The following is a 19542-nucleotide window of genomic DNA, read 5'->3' on the forward strand; positions in this document are numbered from 1 at the left end:
CCCTCCTTCCGTACCACTTCAGAAAGGAAACCCCCCTCCCTCAGGGCGGGTGCAGATATAGAGGCCTTTCTACCTGTGCTGCCTAAAGCTCCACGTCTCGCTAGGCTGTCCCCATCGACCCAAGCACATGCAAAAAGTAGGGGAAAAAAACCCAAAAAACAAGAAGAAACCAGACCAGCTAAAATGAACCACAGCAATGAACCTAAGCGGCAAGTTCCGGTGCGAACTGTACCTGTGAGGGATGCGCGGGGGAGACAGCGGACTCGCAGGGGGAGGGATTCTTTTTCTGCAGCACGTGGCTCCATCGACAGGAAACCTGCCTGCAACACCCCCCAACTCTGCACACCGCTCATTTGCAGCATCGTCATTTGTGTGATGCTAATTTGCTCAATGTCCTCCTAAACGTACTGAGATTCAGTGAAAATATATTGTGGGCTTGGAGGAGCTGGCCCTAGGACAGGCTGGAAGTGGAGGAGGGACCAAGTGTCAGTGAAATGTTCTGGGGGCCAGAGGATGGAGCAGGCAAGTCTTTCCAAGGAGCGAGGGGAAGAAGGGTCACTTTAAAGCTGGGTTTTAAAGGATGAATAAGAGTTCTCCAAACCATGTGCGGAAAGAGAGGAGAGAGCTCCAGGTAGAGGAACTTTATGTGGGGGAGTCATTATTAAATATGAATGAGGGGGGGAGCTGCAGAGAGGTAGATGGTGAGGGGCTTTGCTGCTCATGGCAGAGAGTCTGTATGACCCTTTAGGCTGCCACTTTCCACTCTGCAGGTCACAGTGCAATAGGTTGTGAAATCCATGAGATTGTGACCAGCTTTCACAAAAATGAAATTGCCTAGAATAGAAAATATTTGAATATATTGCAGGCACTGAGGGTATAAACTCTTTTGTGAAATTTGTTCCCAATATAAATGTGTCTATGTATATACTGGCTTGTGATATAAACTGTTATTTCTTACTGTGGTGGTGATTGAAACTTAAAAAAACAAAACATCTGGGCAAGAAAGGGATCCATTGGAGGATGATTAAATAAGAGACTGCTATGAACAGATGTGAATTTCATGAGGATAAGTGTGATAGCTCAGGAGACACATGGTGATGTTTTTAAAAGGTATCCCCCGGGCTTCCCTGGTGGCGCAGTGGTTGAGAGTCCGCCTGCCGATGCAGGAGACACGGGTTCGTGCCCCAGTCCAGGAAGATCCCACAGGCCGCGGAGCGGCTGGGCCCGTGAACCATGGCCGCTGAGCCTGCGCGTCCAGAGCCTGTGCTCTGCAACGGGAGAGGCCACAACAGTGAGAGGCCCGCGTACCGCCAAAAAATAAATAAATAAATAAATAAATAAATAAAAGGTATCCCCCACCAGACAGTGAGCTCCTCAAGGACAGAAACTCTGTGTCACATAGCTCTCAATTCCTAGCATCTGGCACACAAGAAGGCACTAAATTAATGTTGATTGAGTATGGCAACTAATGTTCAAGAAGATTCCCAAAGAACCTCATCTCCTGGCATCTCCACCTTTGTGTATCCCCCTCCCACAGCGTACCGGGGTTGGTCTGTGTGACCAACAGAATAGGGCAGAAGTGACTGTCACTTCTGAGGGTAGGTTATAAAAGGCTGCAACTTCCATTTTAGGTGCTCTTTCTGGAACACTCGCCCTGGGGGAAGCCAGCTGCCATGTCCTAAGGATACCCAGCCTATGGAGACACCCATATGGCGAGGAACTGAGGTCTCCAATAGCCAAGAGCCAACGAGGAAAGCAGGCATTCTCCCTGTCATGGAAGCAAATCATCCCCCAGCCCACCCTTCAAATGATTACAGTCCCAAGGGGCAGCTTGACTACAACCTCACGAGCGACTCTGAGGCAGAAACACGCAGCTAAGCGGTTCCTGGGTTCTGGACTCACAGAACTGGGTATATAACATAATAAATGCTTATTATTTAAGCTGCTAGGTTTTGGACTACTTTGTTATACAGCAAAAGATAACAAATACAGTGAATTATTCATGAAGTCTAGAAAAGCTGAACAATAATACCAGTATACTAGACTTATCCAGGGTTGACTACCTTTTTTTTTTTTTCCTCTAAGAATCTATCATGTCACGTTTTCAGCCTGACTAGATTAGGAAAAGACCTCTGACCCAACTTGGACAAATGAGATCCTCTCTTCTAGTATTAGTACTTGAGACACAGAAACTGGGTCAGCTGTGAGAAGCAGACTGTAAGTCTGGAAAGACTAGGGGTCAAGGCCACCATTTTGGAGAAGTTATAATGGGGCCCATGCAAACGGATGGGAACAGAAAGGCCAATGTGTCTGGAAGAAGAAGAAAGCAGATTCTCAGTGCGTGGAGAGAGGGAAGTGGGGAGGGGAAACTGTCTGAGATATTCTAAGTCCCAGGAGGTCTGGCTGCCTTTCTGGTATTAGGGTTGGAAGATTCCCCTTCCTTATAATTATTTCCCATTTTACTTGCTCATTGATGACTGAGTTCCCTTTCTTGAAACCAAAAGATCCTCGAATACGCCTCGGGCCAGCTTCTCCCCAGTGCTGGCAAGGGGAGTGGCTCCTCCTGCTGTGGCAGGCCAAGGATCTCTCCAGAGAAGAGCAACAACTGGCCAGAGACTAAGCTGTGTTATTACCGCTATGCAAAAATGGCTATAGATGGAGTAAAAGGTCCTTTCAGACCATCCAACTCCTTTTGCCTTAACTCCATTTTCACCAAATAATCCTGTGATTATTAATGTACTTCAATTTAGAAAGCTGTGTTCTGGCCAGCTGAATTAATCATTCGAGTGGTTGGGTAGGTTCATGCCCATTATAAATTCACAGATTGGTTTTCAAGTACAAATCATTCTGGAGTAACCTCCATTTCATTTCCACTGCCCTTGGTCAAGCCCTGTCATTTATCCAATGACCCACTACAGTAGCCTCCCATGGCACTAGCCCTGCTCCAGTCCATCCTCTTCAACTTCTCTTCCTAAAACACAAAGAATCCAATGCCTTGCTCTCTGCTCAAAACCTCTGATGGTCCCCGGTGCCTTGGGAATGACTGCAGGCAACAGCCCTATCTTCCACCACACCCCTCGACACTCCTCCTGACTCCTTCTTGCCATGTGGCATTATTCCAAGTTCCTCAAATGCAACTGGTACCCACGCTGCTCTGCTCCTGTTCTTCCCATCGCTAGCATCCCTTTCCTCTGGGTACCTCCCCTGCCTGCTCACTTTCCCTCACTCCTCTCTGTGCCCCTCCTCCCTCTTCCCTTTGTACTTCCACAGAATTTCCTCTCTCCTTTATAACACACACTGCAGTCGACCTGACTTATAATTAGTTGTCTTCTTGTCTATCCCTGTATGGTGAGCCTCAAGGAGACGAGGACTAAGCTTTTTTCATGTTTATCTTTTTCTCATCCCAGGGCCAAATAAAGCATCTTGCATCAACACTTTAATATTCATTGAGTGTTTTCTGTATCCAGGTGATGGAGGTAGCAGGCACTCAACAAATGGCCACTGAATCGATGACAGTCAGTTAGGTGGCAAGAACAAGTTTCCCCTGGGCCTGATGATGTTCAGGTGAGGTGCCCACCTAGCCTCTGCATGTGCAGAGGTGAGAGAGCAGAGTCAGACTCCTCGTGACACCCACGGTGCAGCAATGAATGAATGAATCTCAGCCTCACTTTTTTTTTTGAATAAAAAGCGAGGCGCTATTTCTCATATCCTGATAAACTAACATGCTGCTCCCCTTTTCTTCTCTTTCCCCCTCTTTCTACAGTTGCAATTATGACTCACAGGCACATTACAGAATGGAAGCTTTAGGTCAACAACTACTGGAGAATGGGAATGGGGGTGACCTCCACAGTTATATAATTTACATGTTCTAGAAGAAGGGCACGTGGGTCAACCCACAAGTGACTTCATTGCCCCTCTTTCAAAAGAGTCAGCATCGACATGTGAAGGAAGAAGCAGAATCTGGTCCTGATTTGTCCACTGATAATCCTTGTCCTGTCCCCAATTCTTCCTCTCCCTCCCAGAGTTGTGGGAAGGACTAGCTCTGGGAAGACATGAGACAGACAACCCAGAATCCTAAAGAAAATAGCAGAGAAAGTCACATAGTCATTCTCAAAGCAATGGATCAAGAAGTATCGGAATTAATAAGCAAAAAAACAACCCCCCCAAAACCCATACACATGTTTTCTCCTCTTTCTAAACAAAAGTGAAGATTTCTACATTCTAAATTTCTATCTTCCAGAGGCTATATATTAAATGAATATTGCCTCAAATCAATGCTTACCCCACAGGTTCTAAAAACGCAGCAAAGCATATTGCATAGACCCCTGACAGCCTCTAGAGCTACCTACACAAAGCACCAGGAATCACCAACTTGTAGAACACCGGAATACCCGCAGCAGCTTTGGCTCTCCGGGGAATCACACTTCTGTCAAGAGGCTATCTTTCTCAGCTTATCTTCAGATCCCAAGTTTCACTCAAACTTCACCTTTCACTTCGTGGTCATTCACACAGAAACAAACTTTTTATTACTGTAAGAGAATTGTGCTCTTAAGACAAAGAATAGAAAAACTCTCATGCTCTGTTGAAATGCAGATGGAGGGCAGGGGACGTGGCTCACTCATGAGCTGAATCACTGTCTCTCCCCAGCCACAGGCTTTCTAGGATGTGCTCAGATTTGTGCCCCAGCAAATTTCAACTTACGACAGGTCACGGACCACTGGATCCCTCTCAGAGAGTGGCACTCACACTTGTCAGAGCCACACGTGCCTTATGCTGTAGCTCCCATACACAGCCACATCCCTGAACTTTATGTGCCATTGTTCCCACAACCAAATTGGCATCTTTTACAAATAAATAAATAAATAAATAAATAACAAATTGGCATCTTTCACTTTTTGCAAGCAAAGGTTCATTATCCTGACAAATGAAGGAGGAGAAAGTATCTGCAGCACAAATGGGTTCCCACTGTGCATCCACATTTCTTTATCCTTATCACATCATAATGACACAAAGACATCGCATTATCCATGTCAATGAGCATGTTTGAACACCATAATGTGCAAGGCAGCAATCACCAAACCATTTTTTCCAAACTTTTTTGACCATAACCTATAAAAAGAAATACATTTTTATCCTGCAAGTCATGTATATGTAAAATGTATATGTACACTATAAACCTGCTTATGCAGTACAATGCACTCTGACAAATCTATTCTATTTCGTCATTTTTTAAAAAAATGCAGACTTCCACCCACTAAATGGATTTCATGTCCTTATTGGGTTGGAACCTGTGGTTTGAAAACATATAGTATTTCACACATAAGTGGTGTTTTGTAGAAAATAATGAAATCCTATCTAAAGAAGAGAAGCTTTCAACTTTTAGGCAGAAAAGTTGAAGAGGAATACTTCTTTGCTTCTTCTCTAACTTGCAACTGCCAGGACATTTTAAAAGCACTTGATTTCAATAAATGAGCCATTTCTACAGAAACCTATCTCAAAACTTTGTGGGTCACTATTCCCCTTACACTGAAGAAAAAAACTGAGGTTGAAAAGGTATTCCCCCAACCATGTGTATTAAAAATGCACATCTGTTTGGGAATTAAAATTTGGCTGTATCTTTTAAAGAATCTTAAAATTGTGTTGCTTCAAATTATTACTCTCCTGGCAAGGTTACCATGAAGATTAAATGAGATAATGTGAGAGAAGGGCCACGTGGCTCCTGCTATCTTTCAGGTTCTTGGATTATCTTTTCCTGGACATGCCTGAACTCTGTGTGACCTGGGGGCTCATTCACTGAACACCTACCCTGCTGGGCAACGGAGGACAGAGGATCCCACAAGGAGTTTACTGGCTCCATCAATAAGAATAAATATCATCACAAACTAGGATTCTAGAGTGCCTGGGTTGAGTATTTCACTTATTCCTCCAAAAGATAATTACTGTGAGCCTTCCATGCCAGGCATGATCCGCCTGTGTGCAGGGATTATGGGGTATAAAAAATAGACACAGCACAGCCCTCACGGAGCCTACAGTCAAGTAACAGCTTAGAGTGTGTGAAAATACTTCACAGTCCATTAATGTTACATAGCATGCGAATGTTTCACACTCCCTTACCTGTAAAGGGAGGTAAGATTAGATCAATGGTTCTCAAAACTGAAGCTATCACAGATAAAAAGGATTTCATAAAAGAAACTGAAAAAAAGGGGGGGGGGAGAAAAAAAGAAAAAGAAATAATATGATCTCACAACACAATTCTTTAAACTGAATGACTTGTCAGTAAAAAAAAAAAAAAAAAAAAAAAAAATCATTACATAGCCTCATTTTTCCCTTTTACTATATAAGCCAGTTTTCGTCCTGGAATTTAAGAATCCCTCAGGGCTTGCCCAGCTCTGACTTTGTAGGATTCTTTGATTTTCTTTTGCAGTACTACTTACATGTAAATTCTGACCAAATATCCCCCAGAATTGCAGCAAGGCCAGAGACCTGTTCCTAGGAGAATCATTACAGGGTACTTTCTGAGAAAGTCATAATATATACAGCAAATTCTGGCTCCATTCTTGACCCTGAGCTCTGGGAAGTACAAAGGGACAAAGGTCCTGGTGATTGGAAGGCAGAAAGGAATACTTGTTGAGGATCTACTACAGGTCTGGCCCAAAACTTGGTACTTTCCCACACGTCACTTTAACATCACAACTATCCCATGAGAAATATATTTTTTTCTTTATCTCCACTTTTTAGTTGGAGGTGACTGAGCTCAGAGAGGTTAAATATCATGCCCAATGTCACACAGCTAGTAATCAGAATTTAAACTCAGATCTCACTGGAAGGAAGAGACATCAGAGAAAGACATCACACCTCACTGGAAGGAAGAGACATCAGAGAAAGAACAGATACAGAAAAGCTTTAAGAGATTTATGTGCCTTTTGACATGAGAGAAATTTGAAACTATGTTCAAAGGACAATTCAGGGCTTCCCTGGTGGCGCAGTGGTTGAGAGTCCGCCTGCCGATGCAGGGGACACAGGTTCGTGCCCCGGTCCGGGAAGATCCCACATGCCGCAGAGCGGCTGGGCCCGTGAGCCATGGCCACTGAGCCTGCGCGTCCAGAGCCTGTGCTCTGCAATGGGAGAGGCCACAGCAGTGAGAGGCCCGCGTACCGCAAAAAAAAGACAATTCACACTTTTGGTGGGAATGTAAATTGGTGCAGTCACCATGGAAAACAGTATGGAGGTGCCACAGAAAACTAAAAATGCAACTACTATATGACCCAGCAATTCTACTCCTGGGGATATATCTGAAAAAAAGAAAATATTAATTTGAAAAGATACATGCACCCAAATGATGTTCATAGAAGCATTATTTATAATAACCAAGATGTGGAAGCAACCTAAGTGTCCATCAACAGATGAATGGATAAAGAAGATGTGGTACACACACACACGTGTGTGTGTGTGCGCACATGCACAATGGAATACTGCTCAGCCATAAAAAAGAATAAAATTTTGCCTTTCGCAACAACATCAATGGACTTGGAGGGTATTATGCTTAGTGAAATAGACAGAGAAAGACAAATACTGTATGATATCACTTAAATGTGGAATCTAAAAATTAAAACTAGTGGGCTTCCCTGGTGGCACAGTGGTTGAGAGTCCGCCTGCCGATGCAGGAGACACGGTTCATGCCCCGGTCCGGGAAGATCTCACATGCCGCGAAGCGGCTGCACCCGTGAGCCATGGCCGCTGAGCCTGCACGTCAGGAGCCTGTGCTCCGCAATGGAAGAGGCCACAACAGTGAGAGGCCTATGTACCGCAAAAAAAAAAAAACAAAAAAACAAAAACTAGTTGTTATTTAGGGGCTTCCCTGGTGGCGTAGTGGTTAAGAATCTGCCTGCCAATGCAGGGGACACGGGTTCGTGTCCCGGTCCGAGAAGATCCCACATGTTGCGGAGCGGCTAGACCCGTGAGCCACAACCACTGACCCTGCGCGTCTGGAGCCTGTGCTCCGCAACGGGAGAGGCCGCGACAGTGAGAGGCCCGTGCACCACGATGAAGAGTGGCCCCCGCTCGCCACAACGGGTGAAAGCCCTCGCACAGAATCGAAGACCCAACACAGCCAAAAATGAATATAAAATAAATAAATTAATTAAAATCAAATAAAACTAGTGAATATAACAAAACAGACTCACAGGTATAGAGAACAAACTAGTGGTTACCAGTGGGGAGAGGGAAGGGGGGGAGGGGCAAGATAGGGGTAGGGGAGTAAGAGGTACAAACTATTGATACTATGTATAAAATAAATAAGCTACAAGGATATATTATACAGCGCAAGGAATATAGCCAACCTTTTATAATAACTATAAATGGAGTATAATCTTTAAAAATTGTGAATCGCTATGTTGTACACCTGAAATTTATATAGTATTATACATAACTGTACCTCAATTTATTTTTTTGTTTGTTTTCTTGCGGTACGCGGGCCTCTCACTGTTGTGGCCTCTCCCGTTGCGGAGCACAGGCTCCGGACGCGCAGGCTCAGCGGCCATGGCTCACGGGCCCAGCCGCTCCGCGGCATGTGGGATCTTCCCGGACCGGGGCACGAACCCACGTGCCCTGCATTGGCAGGCGGACTCTCAACCACTGCGCCACCAGGGAAGCCCTAGATGACTATTTTTAAAAGTCTATTGAATCTGGGGGCTTCCCTGGTGGTCCAGTGGTCAGGACTCCACGCTTCCACTGCAGGGGGCATGGTTTGATCCCTGGTCAGGGAACTAAGATCCCGCCAGCCGTGCTGTGCTGCTGAACCCATAGAAACAGAGAGTAGATTGGTGGCTGCCAAGGGTGGGGTGGGAGGTGAGGAGTTGGATGCAAATGAGTGAAGGCAGTCAAAGGGTACAAACTTCCAGTTATAAGATGAGTAAGTTCTGGGGATATAACATACATCATGGTGACTATTGGAAACAATACTGTAATGTATATCTGAAAGTCGCTGAGAGAGAAAATCTTAAAAGTTCTTACCACACACACACACACACACACACACAAAGGTAACTATATGAAATTATGCATGTGTTAACTATATGGTGATCATTTCACAATATATAAATATGTCAAATCATCACAATGGGTACCCTAAACTCACACAGTGGTATATGTCACTTATAGCTCAACAAAGCTATAAAAAATAAACCTAATTACCTCCCCCCAAAAATTTTTCAAAAAATAAATAAAATTAAACGTCTAGGGCTTCCCTGGTGGCACAGTGGTTGAGGGTCCGCCTGCCGATGCAGGGGACGCAGGTTTGTGCCCCAGTCCGGGAGGATCCCACATGCCACGGAGCAGCTGGGCCCGTGAGCCATGGCCGCTGGGCCTGCTTGTCCGGAGCCTGTGCTCTGCAACGGGAGAGGCCACAGCAGTGAGAGGCCCACGTACCACAAAAAAAAAAAAAAAGTCTATTGACAAGGGGCTTCCCTGGTGGCGCAGTGGTTGAGAATCTGCCTGCCAATGCAGGGGACACGGGTTCGAGCCCTGGTATGGGACGATCCCACATGCCGCGGAGCAACTGGGCCCGTGAGCCACAATTACTGAGCCTGCGCGTCTGCAGCCTGTACTCCGCAACAAGAGAGGCCGCGATAGTGAGAGGCCCGCGCACCGCGATGAAGAGTGGCCCCCGCTTGCCACAACTAGAGAAAGCCCTCGCACAGAAACGTAGACCCAACACAGCCATAAATAAATAAATTTAAAAATTCACGACATATGTCAATATTAAAAAAAAAAGTCTATTGACAAGAGAAGGAGAAAAGAGCATTCGCTTGGGTAGATGAAAGGACAAAAGGAAAATTGTTTTAAGCTGAGGGAACTTGCTTGCTCAGAGGTGATGCCAAAGAAGAGGCATTAAAGATCACAAAGAATGAGAGGATGGAAGTGGCTCGAGGTCCTAGGAAATGGGAGGGACACAGTTCAGGTGGAGGGCTTGGCTTCGAAGAAGAAGGACAAGAGGCAAAGGGGTGGATCTTCACGGAGAAGTCATTAGTGAGATGGAGGCAAGGTGAGGTTCACATCTATGGCCTTTTTTTCTCAGAGAAGAGTAGGTAAGGTCATCTGCTGACAGGCAGTGCGGGTCTTGGAAGAGTGATGTAAATTTCTGAAGATTTTGTAGGGAATGCATGAGAGGCAACAGAAGTCAAGCCTCCAGACTCTTCGACAGAAGCTGCTCTATGGGGATTCCTGCCTTCTGAGGGCCAGGCTCTCCACACCAGCTTCTCTCCTCTGGCCTGAGGGTCAGGCTCTCCACACCAGCTTCTCTCCTCTGGCCTGACCCAAACCCAGCTCCTTCCCCTGAGTCAGTCTAGACTGCCGCCTGGAAGGTTCTTCACTCTCCAAGTATTTTCTGAACATACACACCACGAGCCCCATTTTCTCCGGGCAACACGCTCTCCCTCTTCCCACAGGGTTTCCAAACCTTCCCCCCACCTTTGCAGACACCCCCACCCCTTTCGCCCCCACCCACTGTCTACTTTACAGAGCACACAGACACCATCAGACTCATCTGCCAACTACCAAACATGCAAATTTACCTACAGCTGCACCCTCTGCTGCTGATACACCATTTTAAAACTGCCGTTGAACTTAGGGGGTCTTGACCAACATTTAAAAATACAATAAAAAGAATAGAAAACAGCATCTATTGTACATCCTAAGAGTATATACTGTTTCTTAAAGCTTCTGTTTCAATTATGATGCATCTGTTACTATGAGTTGAGGTCAAAAAGTTTGTGTATGTTTGAAATCTTTCACAATAAAAAGTTAAAACAACACTGCCATGGAGAAAGCTGTCCTTCCCTCCGTCTACGGCTAATCCTCACACCTGTGTTTTGGGCCCCATCCCCTCCAGGACCCTTATATTATGGACCTTATGTCTTCTTTCTCTGTAAAAAACAAAAACACCTCACTGGCCTCCTCATACCCCCCATTTATTCCCTGTTCCTCCCTCACAGTCAAACTTCTCCGAAGAGTTATCTGGGTTCAGCATCAACTCCATACCCTGCTCCCACCCCTTCGTCTCACCCCTTCGGTGTGCCTCCTGCCCACAGCACTCCTGGGACACGGCTCTCCGCAAAGTCACCAGTGACCCCTGAGCCCACACATCTAGAAGACACTTTCCAGTGTTCATGACTCCTTGTTCATTCCTGCTCTTTCTTCCAGCCTGGGCTCAACCCCTCCCCCTCCCTCCGGAAGGCTTCACTGACCTCCCAATAAGGTCAAACCTCCCACTAGGGGCACTCACTGTTCCTCTGTCCTTCCTAACAGTTGTCAATTGTTGCTGTTACAATTTTACATGTTTTTGTAATTATCTGCCCAGATTAGGCCTCCTCAAGGAGGAAGGGGACTCTGCCTATCTTGATGCCCCTTGGCAGCCCAAGAGCCTCCTGGGCTCAGCGCCGGGCACAGTGCTTAATAAACTGATGTTAGATAAATAATCGGCACCAGCCCCTGTGCCAGGCATTACGTGTAAAATGATGAAAAACGTCCCAGAAAGTGAAAGGTGTTGAGGGGGAGGAGAAAGCCAGGGGCAGAGGTGGAAATAAGGGGCAGCTCCTGTCCTGCTTCCCGGACCAATCTGGGGCCTTTTGCAGAACAGCACATGCCTTCACGGCTGACACGTTTCACTGTCTTTGTGTCAGAAAAGTCAGCAACTCAGGTAGGAAAATTTGCTTAATAGTTCATACTTGACACGCAGAACTCTTAATGAATCCTTTTAAACCACTACATGTTCAATATTTGCCGAAAGATGAATAGGGGACACCTCCTTCTGGCATCGAGCTACTAAAAAACAGGACCTGGATCTTTTCATTTGCCCAGGTGTGGCTGGCATGTCCCACCTGCACAGGGTTCCTGTAAACTCCAGAGAACACAAAAGGCCTCATTCTTTGCTGTCTAACCACACCCAAAGACTATTTTATTGTGTTACACGCTTTCACTACTTGGTTATTGATTTCCTGTGGCATATCACTATACAAACACTCACTTAAAAGACTTTTAAAAGACCAAATAAATATGACAAGTATTTAAAATTAGAAACATAGTACAGAGATGCAACCAGCAAAATCCAGACTGTGGGAAACTCTATTAAACAAATGACCGTTGTTTTTTTTTTTCCAGCAAAACACTTAGGAGATGGGGGAAGGATTTAAAAGTGATTAAAGAGACACATTAACTAGGCACGTTGTATAGAACTTGTTTGGCTCCTTAATCAAATATAGTAACTTTTAAAAAAGGAAATTATAGGGCTTCCCTGGTGGCGCAGTAGTTGAGAGTCCGCCTGCCGATGCAGGGGACGCGGGTTCGTGCCCCGGTCTGGGAAGATCCCACATGCCGCGGAGCGGCTAGGCCCGTGAGCCACGGCCACTGAGCCTGCGCGTCCGGAGCCTGTGCTCCGCAACGGGAGAGGCCACAACAGTGAGAGGCCCGCGTACCGCAAAATAAATAAATAAAAAAGGAAATAATAGGATAATCAGAGAAATGTGAATATAGCCTGAAACTCTGATTATAATGAGGAAATAATCAGCACTTTTTTGGAGTGTGGTAATGGTATTGCAGCTATGTTTTTAAAAGATAGTCTTGATCTTTTTGAGATACATATTGAAATATTTATGGTTTGTAAAATATGAAATAATATAAGGTTTGGGATTTGCTGTAAAATGATCAGAGTGAGGTGGGGTGGGGAAGGTCTAGGGTTGTAGAAGGAACAAGCCTGCCAGTAGGGAATTGTTGAAGTTGGTACTCTGCTCTCCACTTTTAAATTTTCAAAAAGTTAAAAAAGAAATCTAACGAACAAACTGAACCATTAAAGTATCTAAATTTTTGTTAAATAATTTTTAAAGTCTGGAACACCTTAGAATTCTTTCACTTTCCAAGATGTCTACAATAGAGCAGTACTTTGATTCACAAGCTCTGTAAAGTATCTTTGAAAGTGGGATTCAGCACTCACCGGCTGCTTGCCTTTTGCCACATTTCTACTGTAATGCATCACCCTCTTTCCTTCCATCAGAACAGGCAAATACAGTCTGGCAATGCCTTCCTACTGCTTTTGAAATGCAACTTTAAACCCATGTCTTGACCACCTACCTTGGCCTGCAGTTGTGCTGGGGTCTGTCAAGAACTGTCAAACCAATGCTTCATGATGACCATACGCCTGAGCCCTGTCCATTCCCAATGGGGTCTCACATCAGTCTTTGAAGGTGCCTCCCACACACTGGGCCTGCAGGGTAGCCTGTCCATTCTTGTCCTTTACTGCTCCCTTCCCATAAAAGTTTGAACTGGCCAACTTAAAATATTCGGAAACTTCCAAAGTCTACTGGACTCTATGCCAAAACCTCTTGTTGGGCAGAAATGAAGTTCTTGAGAGGGTTTAACGATCTTCCATTCCACTTCTGATACAGACAACACTACCCCCTACCCATAGGTTCACTATAGCTAATTCAAAAATGTTGCCTAACTCCAGCTGCAACTCTCAAGTCCAATAAACTTTGTTTGGCTACAGACTTTCTTAACTTGAGTAGGACAGATTGAACTGCTGAAAAATTTAAGGGAGGCAGGTCAGATTTTTTTCCCTAGCAAAAATAAATCTTCTCTAAACCTTCCTTGGGTAAATCAACACTTTATAAAATAAAGCATCTACTGCATTCCCCCGGACTACCCAAAGACAAGATAACCAGTTATATTTCATTCACCAGCCTTGGAACCATACCTCATAAAAAACCAAAAGCCTCCATCTATCTCGCCCATGAAACAAAGAGAACAAAACCTTAGAATATATACAAGCGCAAGCACAGGATTTTTTTTAGCAACCCCGTTTCCATCCGGTGCACGTCTACCCACACAAACACACAATAACCCTCACCCCACCCCCCCCGTGGAATTTGCCAGTGTGACTTGTGCTGACTTTCAGCGGAGAAAGACAGGAATTTATGTTTAGTTGTGGTTTTGGCTTTCAATGGGAAGGAAAGGAAGAGTGTGGGGCGTGAAAAACTGGAAATGAGTCTTAATTCTCTTGTTTCCTCCCATCCTTCTCTGCATCAAAATGCAGGTATATCATTGAAATTTCAAATGTGTTTCTCGGGCAGTTAAATACCCCGACGGAGTCTGGTAACAGGGGGTGGAGATAAAGGTGAAACCGAAGATTGGAAGGGTGGGCCGGGTCAGAGGCCCCGGCGCTCTGCCGGGTTGCACCGAGCATGCGAGGTCGCCCCGCGCCTGCTGCCGGCCGCGCCCTGGTTCTGGCCTGGCCAGCTGTCCTGGGTTTTGCCAGCGACTGCGCCGTCCGGGGTGCCCACTCACACCTCTGGCTGGTCCTGACTTTAGGCTAGGTTCATTCACTTCCGGTGACAAATCCCTCCCACCACTTCTAGAAATAATGTAACATTTCCCCCATCACTTTCCTAACAACCGACTGCCCCTCAGACAGCAGCCGAGTCCGGGTGCGGGGTCTCACCCCGGCGAGACCAGCAGCGCCCAGCTGCGGAGGGAGTGACGGCCAAGGTCGGGGGTGGGGGGAGGGCGTGGGAGGAAGAGGAAGGAGGTGTGGAATCTCACCTCCCCCGCCCCCACCCCTCCGACTGCAGTAATTGGCAAAAAAAATAAGCCGTTTTTAGACTTCCCCAGGGCCCCCTGAACCTGGTTGCAGTGAGGAACCCAGTCTCTCCCATTCCGGTGCCCCTCGCCTTCTCCCGGCCCCGTAAGTGACTGCGGGAATCCTGGAGCCCCAGGCCACGCGGAACTGCAGCGGCTGGGGTGGGGTGGGGTGGTAGGATGAGGGTTTAGGGGCGGCAGGAATGGGTGGGAGGAAGGGGTGGTGGAAGGGAGAAGGAGAAAAACAGAGGCATGCAAAAGGCTCCGTAGCTGTTCCAGCTGCCGCTTCCTCCGGCGCGGGCCGGGCGGTGTAATATTCCCCCCCCTCCATCTTTCTCACCACTACCTGTCCCACCCACCCACCACAGGCACACATTCCCCCCACCAGTAGCGGATCTGCAGCCTGTAAGGGGGTAGTAGGAAGGAGCTGGGGGGAGGGGGAGGCCTGCGAGTTTCTAACCTTGTTCTTATAAACAAACCCACATGTGCAGCTGCCGCTGCTGCAACTCACCCCACAATCCCGGATATAAGTCCTGCCCCTTTAAGAGGAAAAAAAGCTTCCCCCGCCTGCCTTCCACCCTACCCATCCACAAGGACCTTTGTCTCCCCACCCACTCTGTCAGTCGGCCCCGCCCCATATCCCCGCCCCCTCCAACGCAGAGGAACCAATGGGTGAAGAAAATAAGGCCGGGGTCTGACGTCAGCATGTCCGGCCAATCACAGGGCGCGTTGGTGGGAGGCCTCGCGTTGGGCGCGCCGGGAGGAAGGAAGGCAGGAGAAAGGAAGCTTGAAGGCAAGATGGAGAATGCTAGTGGCTCTGCTACTGCTGTGGCGAGCAGGGACTTGGGATCCCAGAGGGGCCGGAGCCTGGTGCCTGAGCGGCTTCAGAGTCGAGAACATGAGCGGCAACTGGAGGTGGAAAGGCGGAAGCAAAAGCGGCAGAACCAGGAGGTGGAGGAGGAGAAGAGCGACTTTTTCGCCGCCGCCTTCTCTCGGGAGCGATTGGCCGTGGAAGAGCTTCTGGAAGGCGGGGAGTCCGTCGAGCAGCTGGAGGAGGCGGCCGCTCGGCTGCAGGGGCTGCAGAAACTAGTCAACGACTCGGTTTTGTTCCTGGCCGCCTACGACTTGCGGCAGGGGCAAGAGGTGTTGGCGCGGCTGCAGGAGGCCCTGGCCAAACGTCGCCAGGAGCTGCAGCCTAAGAAGCGTTTCGCTTTCAAGACCCGCAGGAAGGATGCTGCTTCAGCCACCAAAGTAGATTCGGCTCCCGGCGCCCCGGCAGCGGAAGGCATCCTGGCCTCCCCGCCGCCCTTGAAGGAGGAGGAAGGCTTCGACTCCAGCTGGATCTGCGGCTTCTCCAATCTGCAGTCCCAAGTCTTGGAGAAGAGAGCCGAGGAGCTGCACCAGCGGGACGTCCTTTTGACCCAACTGATTAACTGCACGATCAAACTGTATGGCAATCCCAACACCCTGCGGCTGACCAAGGCTCGAGGCTGCACGCTGCTCTGCGGCCCGGTGTCCACCTCCGTGTTCCTGGAGAACTGCAATGACTGCGTGCTGGCCGTGGCCTGCCAGCAGCTCCGCGTACACACCACGAAAGACACCCGCATCTTCCTGCAGGTGACCAGCAGGGCCATCGTGGAGGACTGCACCGGGATACAGTTCGCCCCGTACACCTGGAGCTACCCGGGGATCGACAAGGACTTCGAGGGCTCTGGTTTAGACAGGAGCAAAAATAACTGGAGCGACGTTGACGATTTCAACTGGCTGGCCCGTGATGTAGCCTCCCCAAACTGGAGTATTCTTCCTGAAGAAGAGCGAAGGATCCAGTGAGACTAAGCAATTGTCACTCTTTTCTTCACTCCTACCAAATACACTCCCTTGTGGGACTGACTCCAGCTAATGGGACCCCAAAATTTACTTCTTGTCACGCTGTCTGTTTTCATTATTTTAAGGCTTTAGATTGTGATAGGCTCCTACTTTCGATTTCCATTAAATTTGTGGCAGGTCTGGCACTTTAAAGAATTTTTGCTATTTTGGTGATGTTTCGGAGCTTTTGTTTGACGGTGATAATTTGAAGCCATAAGGGGAAGAGAGTGTGGTTTTTAATGCTTTGTGGTGTTTAAAACTTACTGCAGAATAAAGTAAGCCTTCAATAAATATTTGTTTAATAAACGAATTCAGTAGGGCTAGTAGGAGCCAGTTAATGTTGAAGTAAGGTATCAAAACGTGTTCAAACTGCCATTAACCAAGAGCTTTTTTGAATTGCAGGTTTGACTTCCATACGTATTTTTCAGTGGGGCAATGGAAATATTCCTCTCTGGTCTTCAGTTACATGTTAGCTTGGGTTTTTGGCATCCAGCTAGGCTTCGACTTATTTGCATCCAAACTTTTGGCACGGACCCCAAGAGCCTCATGAGTCTTAATCACCTGTAAAACCAAAATAGTTATAGCTGCCAATTTTTTGTGCACTTAAAATGTTATCGACACCATTGTAAGCACCTTACTCATGTAAACTTATTATAAGTCCTCAAAATATTATGAGGGTAGTTTCTGTTAACTCCATTTTTCAAGTGAGGAAACAGATAAGTTGCCCAAAGGGCACACAGCCCAAGTGGCGGACTGGGATTTGAAATCGTGTAGTCTGGCTCCAGAGCCCACGTTCTTAACCTCTACTAGATATTGATTTTTGAGTAGTGTTAATTGAGTTGGAAAGAAAGCTTCCAAAAGTAAAGAGGGAAAATTGCTTTTCTTAAATTCTCAGGCATAATGGCGCTACGTATCTATCCTCATACAAAAAGAATTGAGGCAAACATCTGGCTGAGTCTTGATTTTTCCACCCATTTTGCTACATTTTGTTATTCGCTACTGTTACAAATTTGGCTTTCTGCTCTATATACTACCACTCATTATTCTTAAATGGAAAGTTGTAAGATTTTCAAAAAGCTTTTCTGGGCCTAGTGGCCTTGTAACTATGGATGTGCTTTTTATTTAATAATTACCACAAGTATTAAGGTGCTTAAATATCTCAAGTATTTATGTATTTAATATTATATGTTCTCTTTTGTTCTGAAAAAGGATTTAAAGTGGCTTCTAGGATATGTGAAATGTAACAAGATAATAAAAACAAATGACAAGGAGGAACAAGGGTAGAATGACGGATTGGAAGCAGAAATGAAGCCAATAAAAAAAATGTAAGCTGCGAAGCCCTATTCCTTAGCTGGACGTGAATCCTGATTTTTTTCCCCTCAACTATTAGCTAACTTGAAAAGGGATCCTAATCAATTTCACAGTTCGCAGCATCCACAAACAAGAGGGAAAATCATTTACTTGGGAGAGTTAATCCTTATGATAAAAAGAAACAACATATAATGAAATTTTCAACCATATCTTTACATTAGAAACTGACCGGTATCCTAAAGCTGTGCCCCTAGAGACTGATAGTTTAACACAAGTGCACTTAAGAATAAACCATGCTTGGTTTTTTTTGGTTGCCCCACCTGGCTTGCAGGATCTTAGTTCCCGACCAGGGATCGAACCTGGGACCCTTGAATTGGAAGCGCAGAGTCCTAACCACTGGACCGCCAGGGAATTCCCAACCTTTTTCTACTAAAGCTCATAATTTTACACCTGTAACTCTGCTGACCACCTGACCAGTTGTAGGCCATCCAACTAGCTCCCCCTGACTGACGTCCCTCAATATTTGAAAACATTTCCATCTTTGCTGGTCGTCTTCCTTACTAGAGGCATATCTCTTTTTGCCCAGAGATTCCTCTTACGCTTGTGCCCATCCCCTCCAACCTCCTGTGGCCTCCCTTTCCACTGGCCTTTGTTCTTTTAAGACACCAGATCCTGAGGTCCTCCACCCTACATGTCACCGAATGATTTTCCAGCTCCTTCCCTGCGTGTCAGACATCTTAAAAGAATAGCTGTGTCCACATACACCTACATTTTTCACTCTTTCAGTCTTTGTAATTTTAACTCTTCTCTGCTGAAACTGCTCTTTGATGGTATTAGTGGCCTAATCGCCAAATCTACCGGCTCCCTCCCCTCGCCCTCCTCAGCACTTTTACTCTTGGTACAGTTTACCCTTTTTTGTTTGTTTCTTTGTTTTAGGTACAGTTTACTCATCCTTGAAGTTCTCTCTTTCCTTGGCCATAACCTTTCTCTAACCTGTTTCTCTTATGTCAGCTTCCTTCCTTTCATTGGGATTCTGATGATTTGTAGCCCTTAAATATGAGTGATGCCCAAAGTTTTGCCATTAGCTTCTTCGTATTCATTCTCTCAGAGCCTCAGCTCTCAACCTATATGCATAGTCTTGTGTCTGTCCCTAGCCTCCACCCTTATTGGGCTCACCTGCCTTTCAAATTCCATATATTCTTTTTTTTTTTTTTTTTTTTTTTGGCCACGCCTCTCGGCTTGCAGGATCTTCTTAGTTTCCTAAGCAGGGATGGAACCTGGGCAAACAGCAGTGAAAGCACCACGTCCTAACCACTGGACTGCCAGGGAATTCCCTCAAATTCCATATATCCTTTTTTTTTTTTTTTAATTTATTTGTTTATTTTTGGCTGCGTTGGGTCTTTGTTGCCGTGCGCGGGCTTTCTCTAGTTGCCGCGAGCGGGGGCTACTCTTCGTCGCGGTGTGCGGACTTCTCGTTGCTGTGGCTTCTCTTGTGGAGCATGGGCTCTAGGTGCGTGGGCTCAGTAGTTGTGGCACACGGGTTTAGTTGCTCCGCGGCATGTGGGATCTTCTCGGACCAGGGCTCAAACCCGTATCCCCTGCATTGGCAGGCGGATTCTTAACCACTTTGCCACCAGAGAAGTCCCTCCATATATTCTTAAAATCTCCATTTTCACTTCTTTCCCTCCCAAGTTCCATGTTTATTTTAAGGATGTCACTCTTCTCCAGGCACCTAATGCT

The 19542-nt window shown here is 46.5% G+C and overlaps 2 protein-coding genes across 3 annotated transcripts in view; one reads left to right on the top strand and one right to left on the bottom strand.

Moving 5' to 3' along the window:
• Positions 1–15156, bottom strand: part of BICRAL (BICRA like chromatin remodeling complex associated protein) — a 104521-nt gene extending 89365 nt beyond the window's left edge. Inside the window, exon 1 of one of the 2 annotated variants that reach the window (XM_079932916.1) lies at positions 15137–15156. The gene's annotated coding sequence lies outside the window, so the exon portion shown is untranslated. Of the gene's footprint in view, positions 1–11061; positions 11075–15136 lie in introns of those variants that run through there. The other variant, XM_079932917.1, reaches the window with a different exon arrangement.
• Positions 15157–15193: 37 nt separating this feature from the next.
• Positions 15194–17827, top strand: TBCC (tubulin folding cofactor C). Its single transcript, XM_079932923.1, has one exon. The coding sequence runs from the start codon at positions 15331–15333 to the stop codon at positions 16453–16455; it is 1125 nt and encodes a 374-aa protein (XP_079789049.1). The 5' UTR covers positions 15194–15330; the 3' UTR covers positions 16456–17827.
• The last annotated feature ends 1715 nt before the right edge of the window (positions 17828–19542 follow it).

This window comes from Stenella coeruleoalba (genome assembly GCF_951394435.1).
Source record: "Stenella coeruleoalba genome assembly, chromosome: 10".
In the NCBI taxonomy this organism is placed as follows: Eukaryota; Metazoa; Chordata; class Mammalia; order Artiodactyla; family Delphinidae; genus Stenella; species Stenella coeruleoalba.

Bases quoted from the DNA above. Each gene is read 5' to 3' on its own strand.
- TBCC (XM_079932923.1), top strand. From the start codon at position 15,331: ATGTCCGGCCAATCACAGGGCGCGTTGGTGGGAGGCCTCGCGTTGGGC.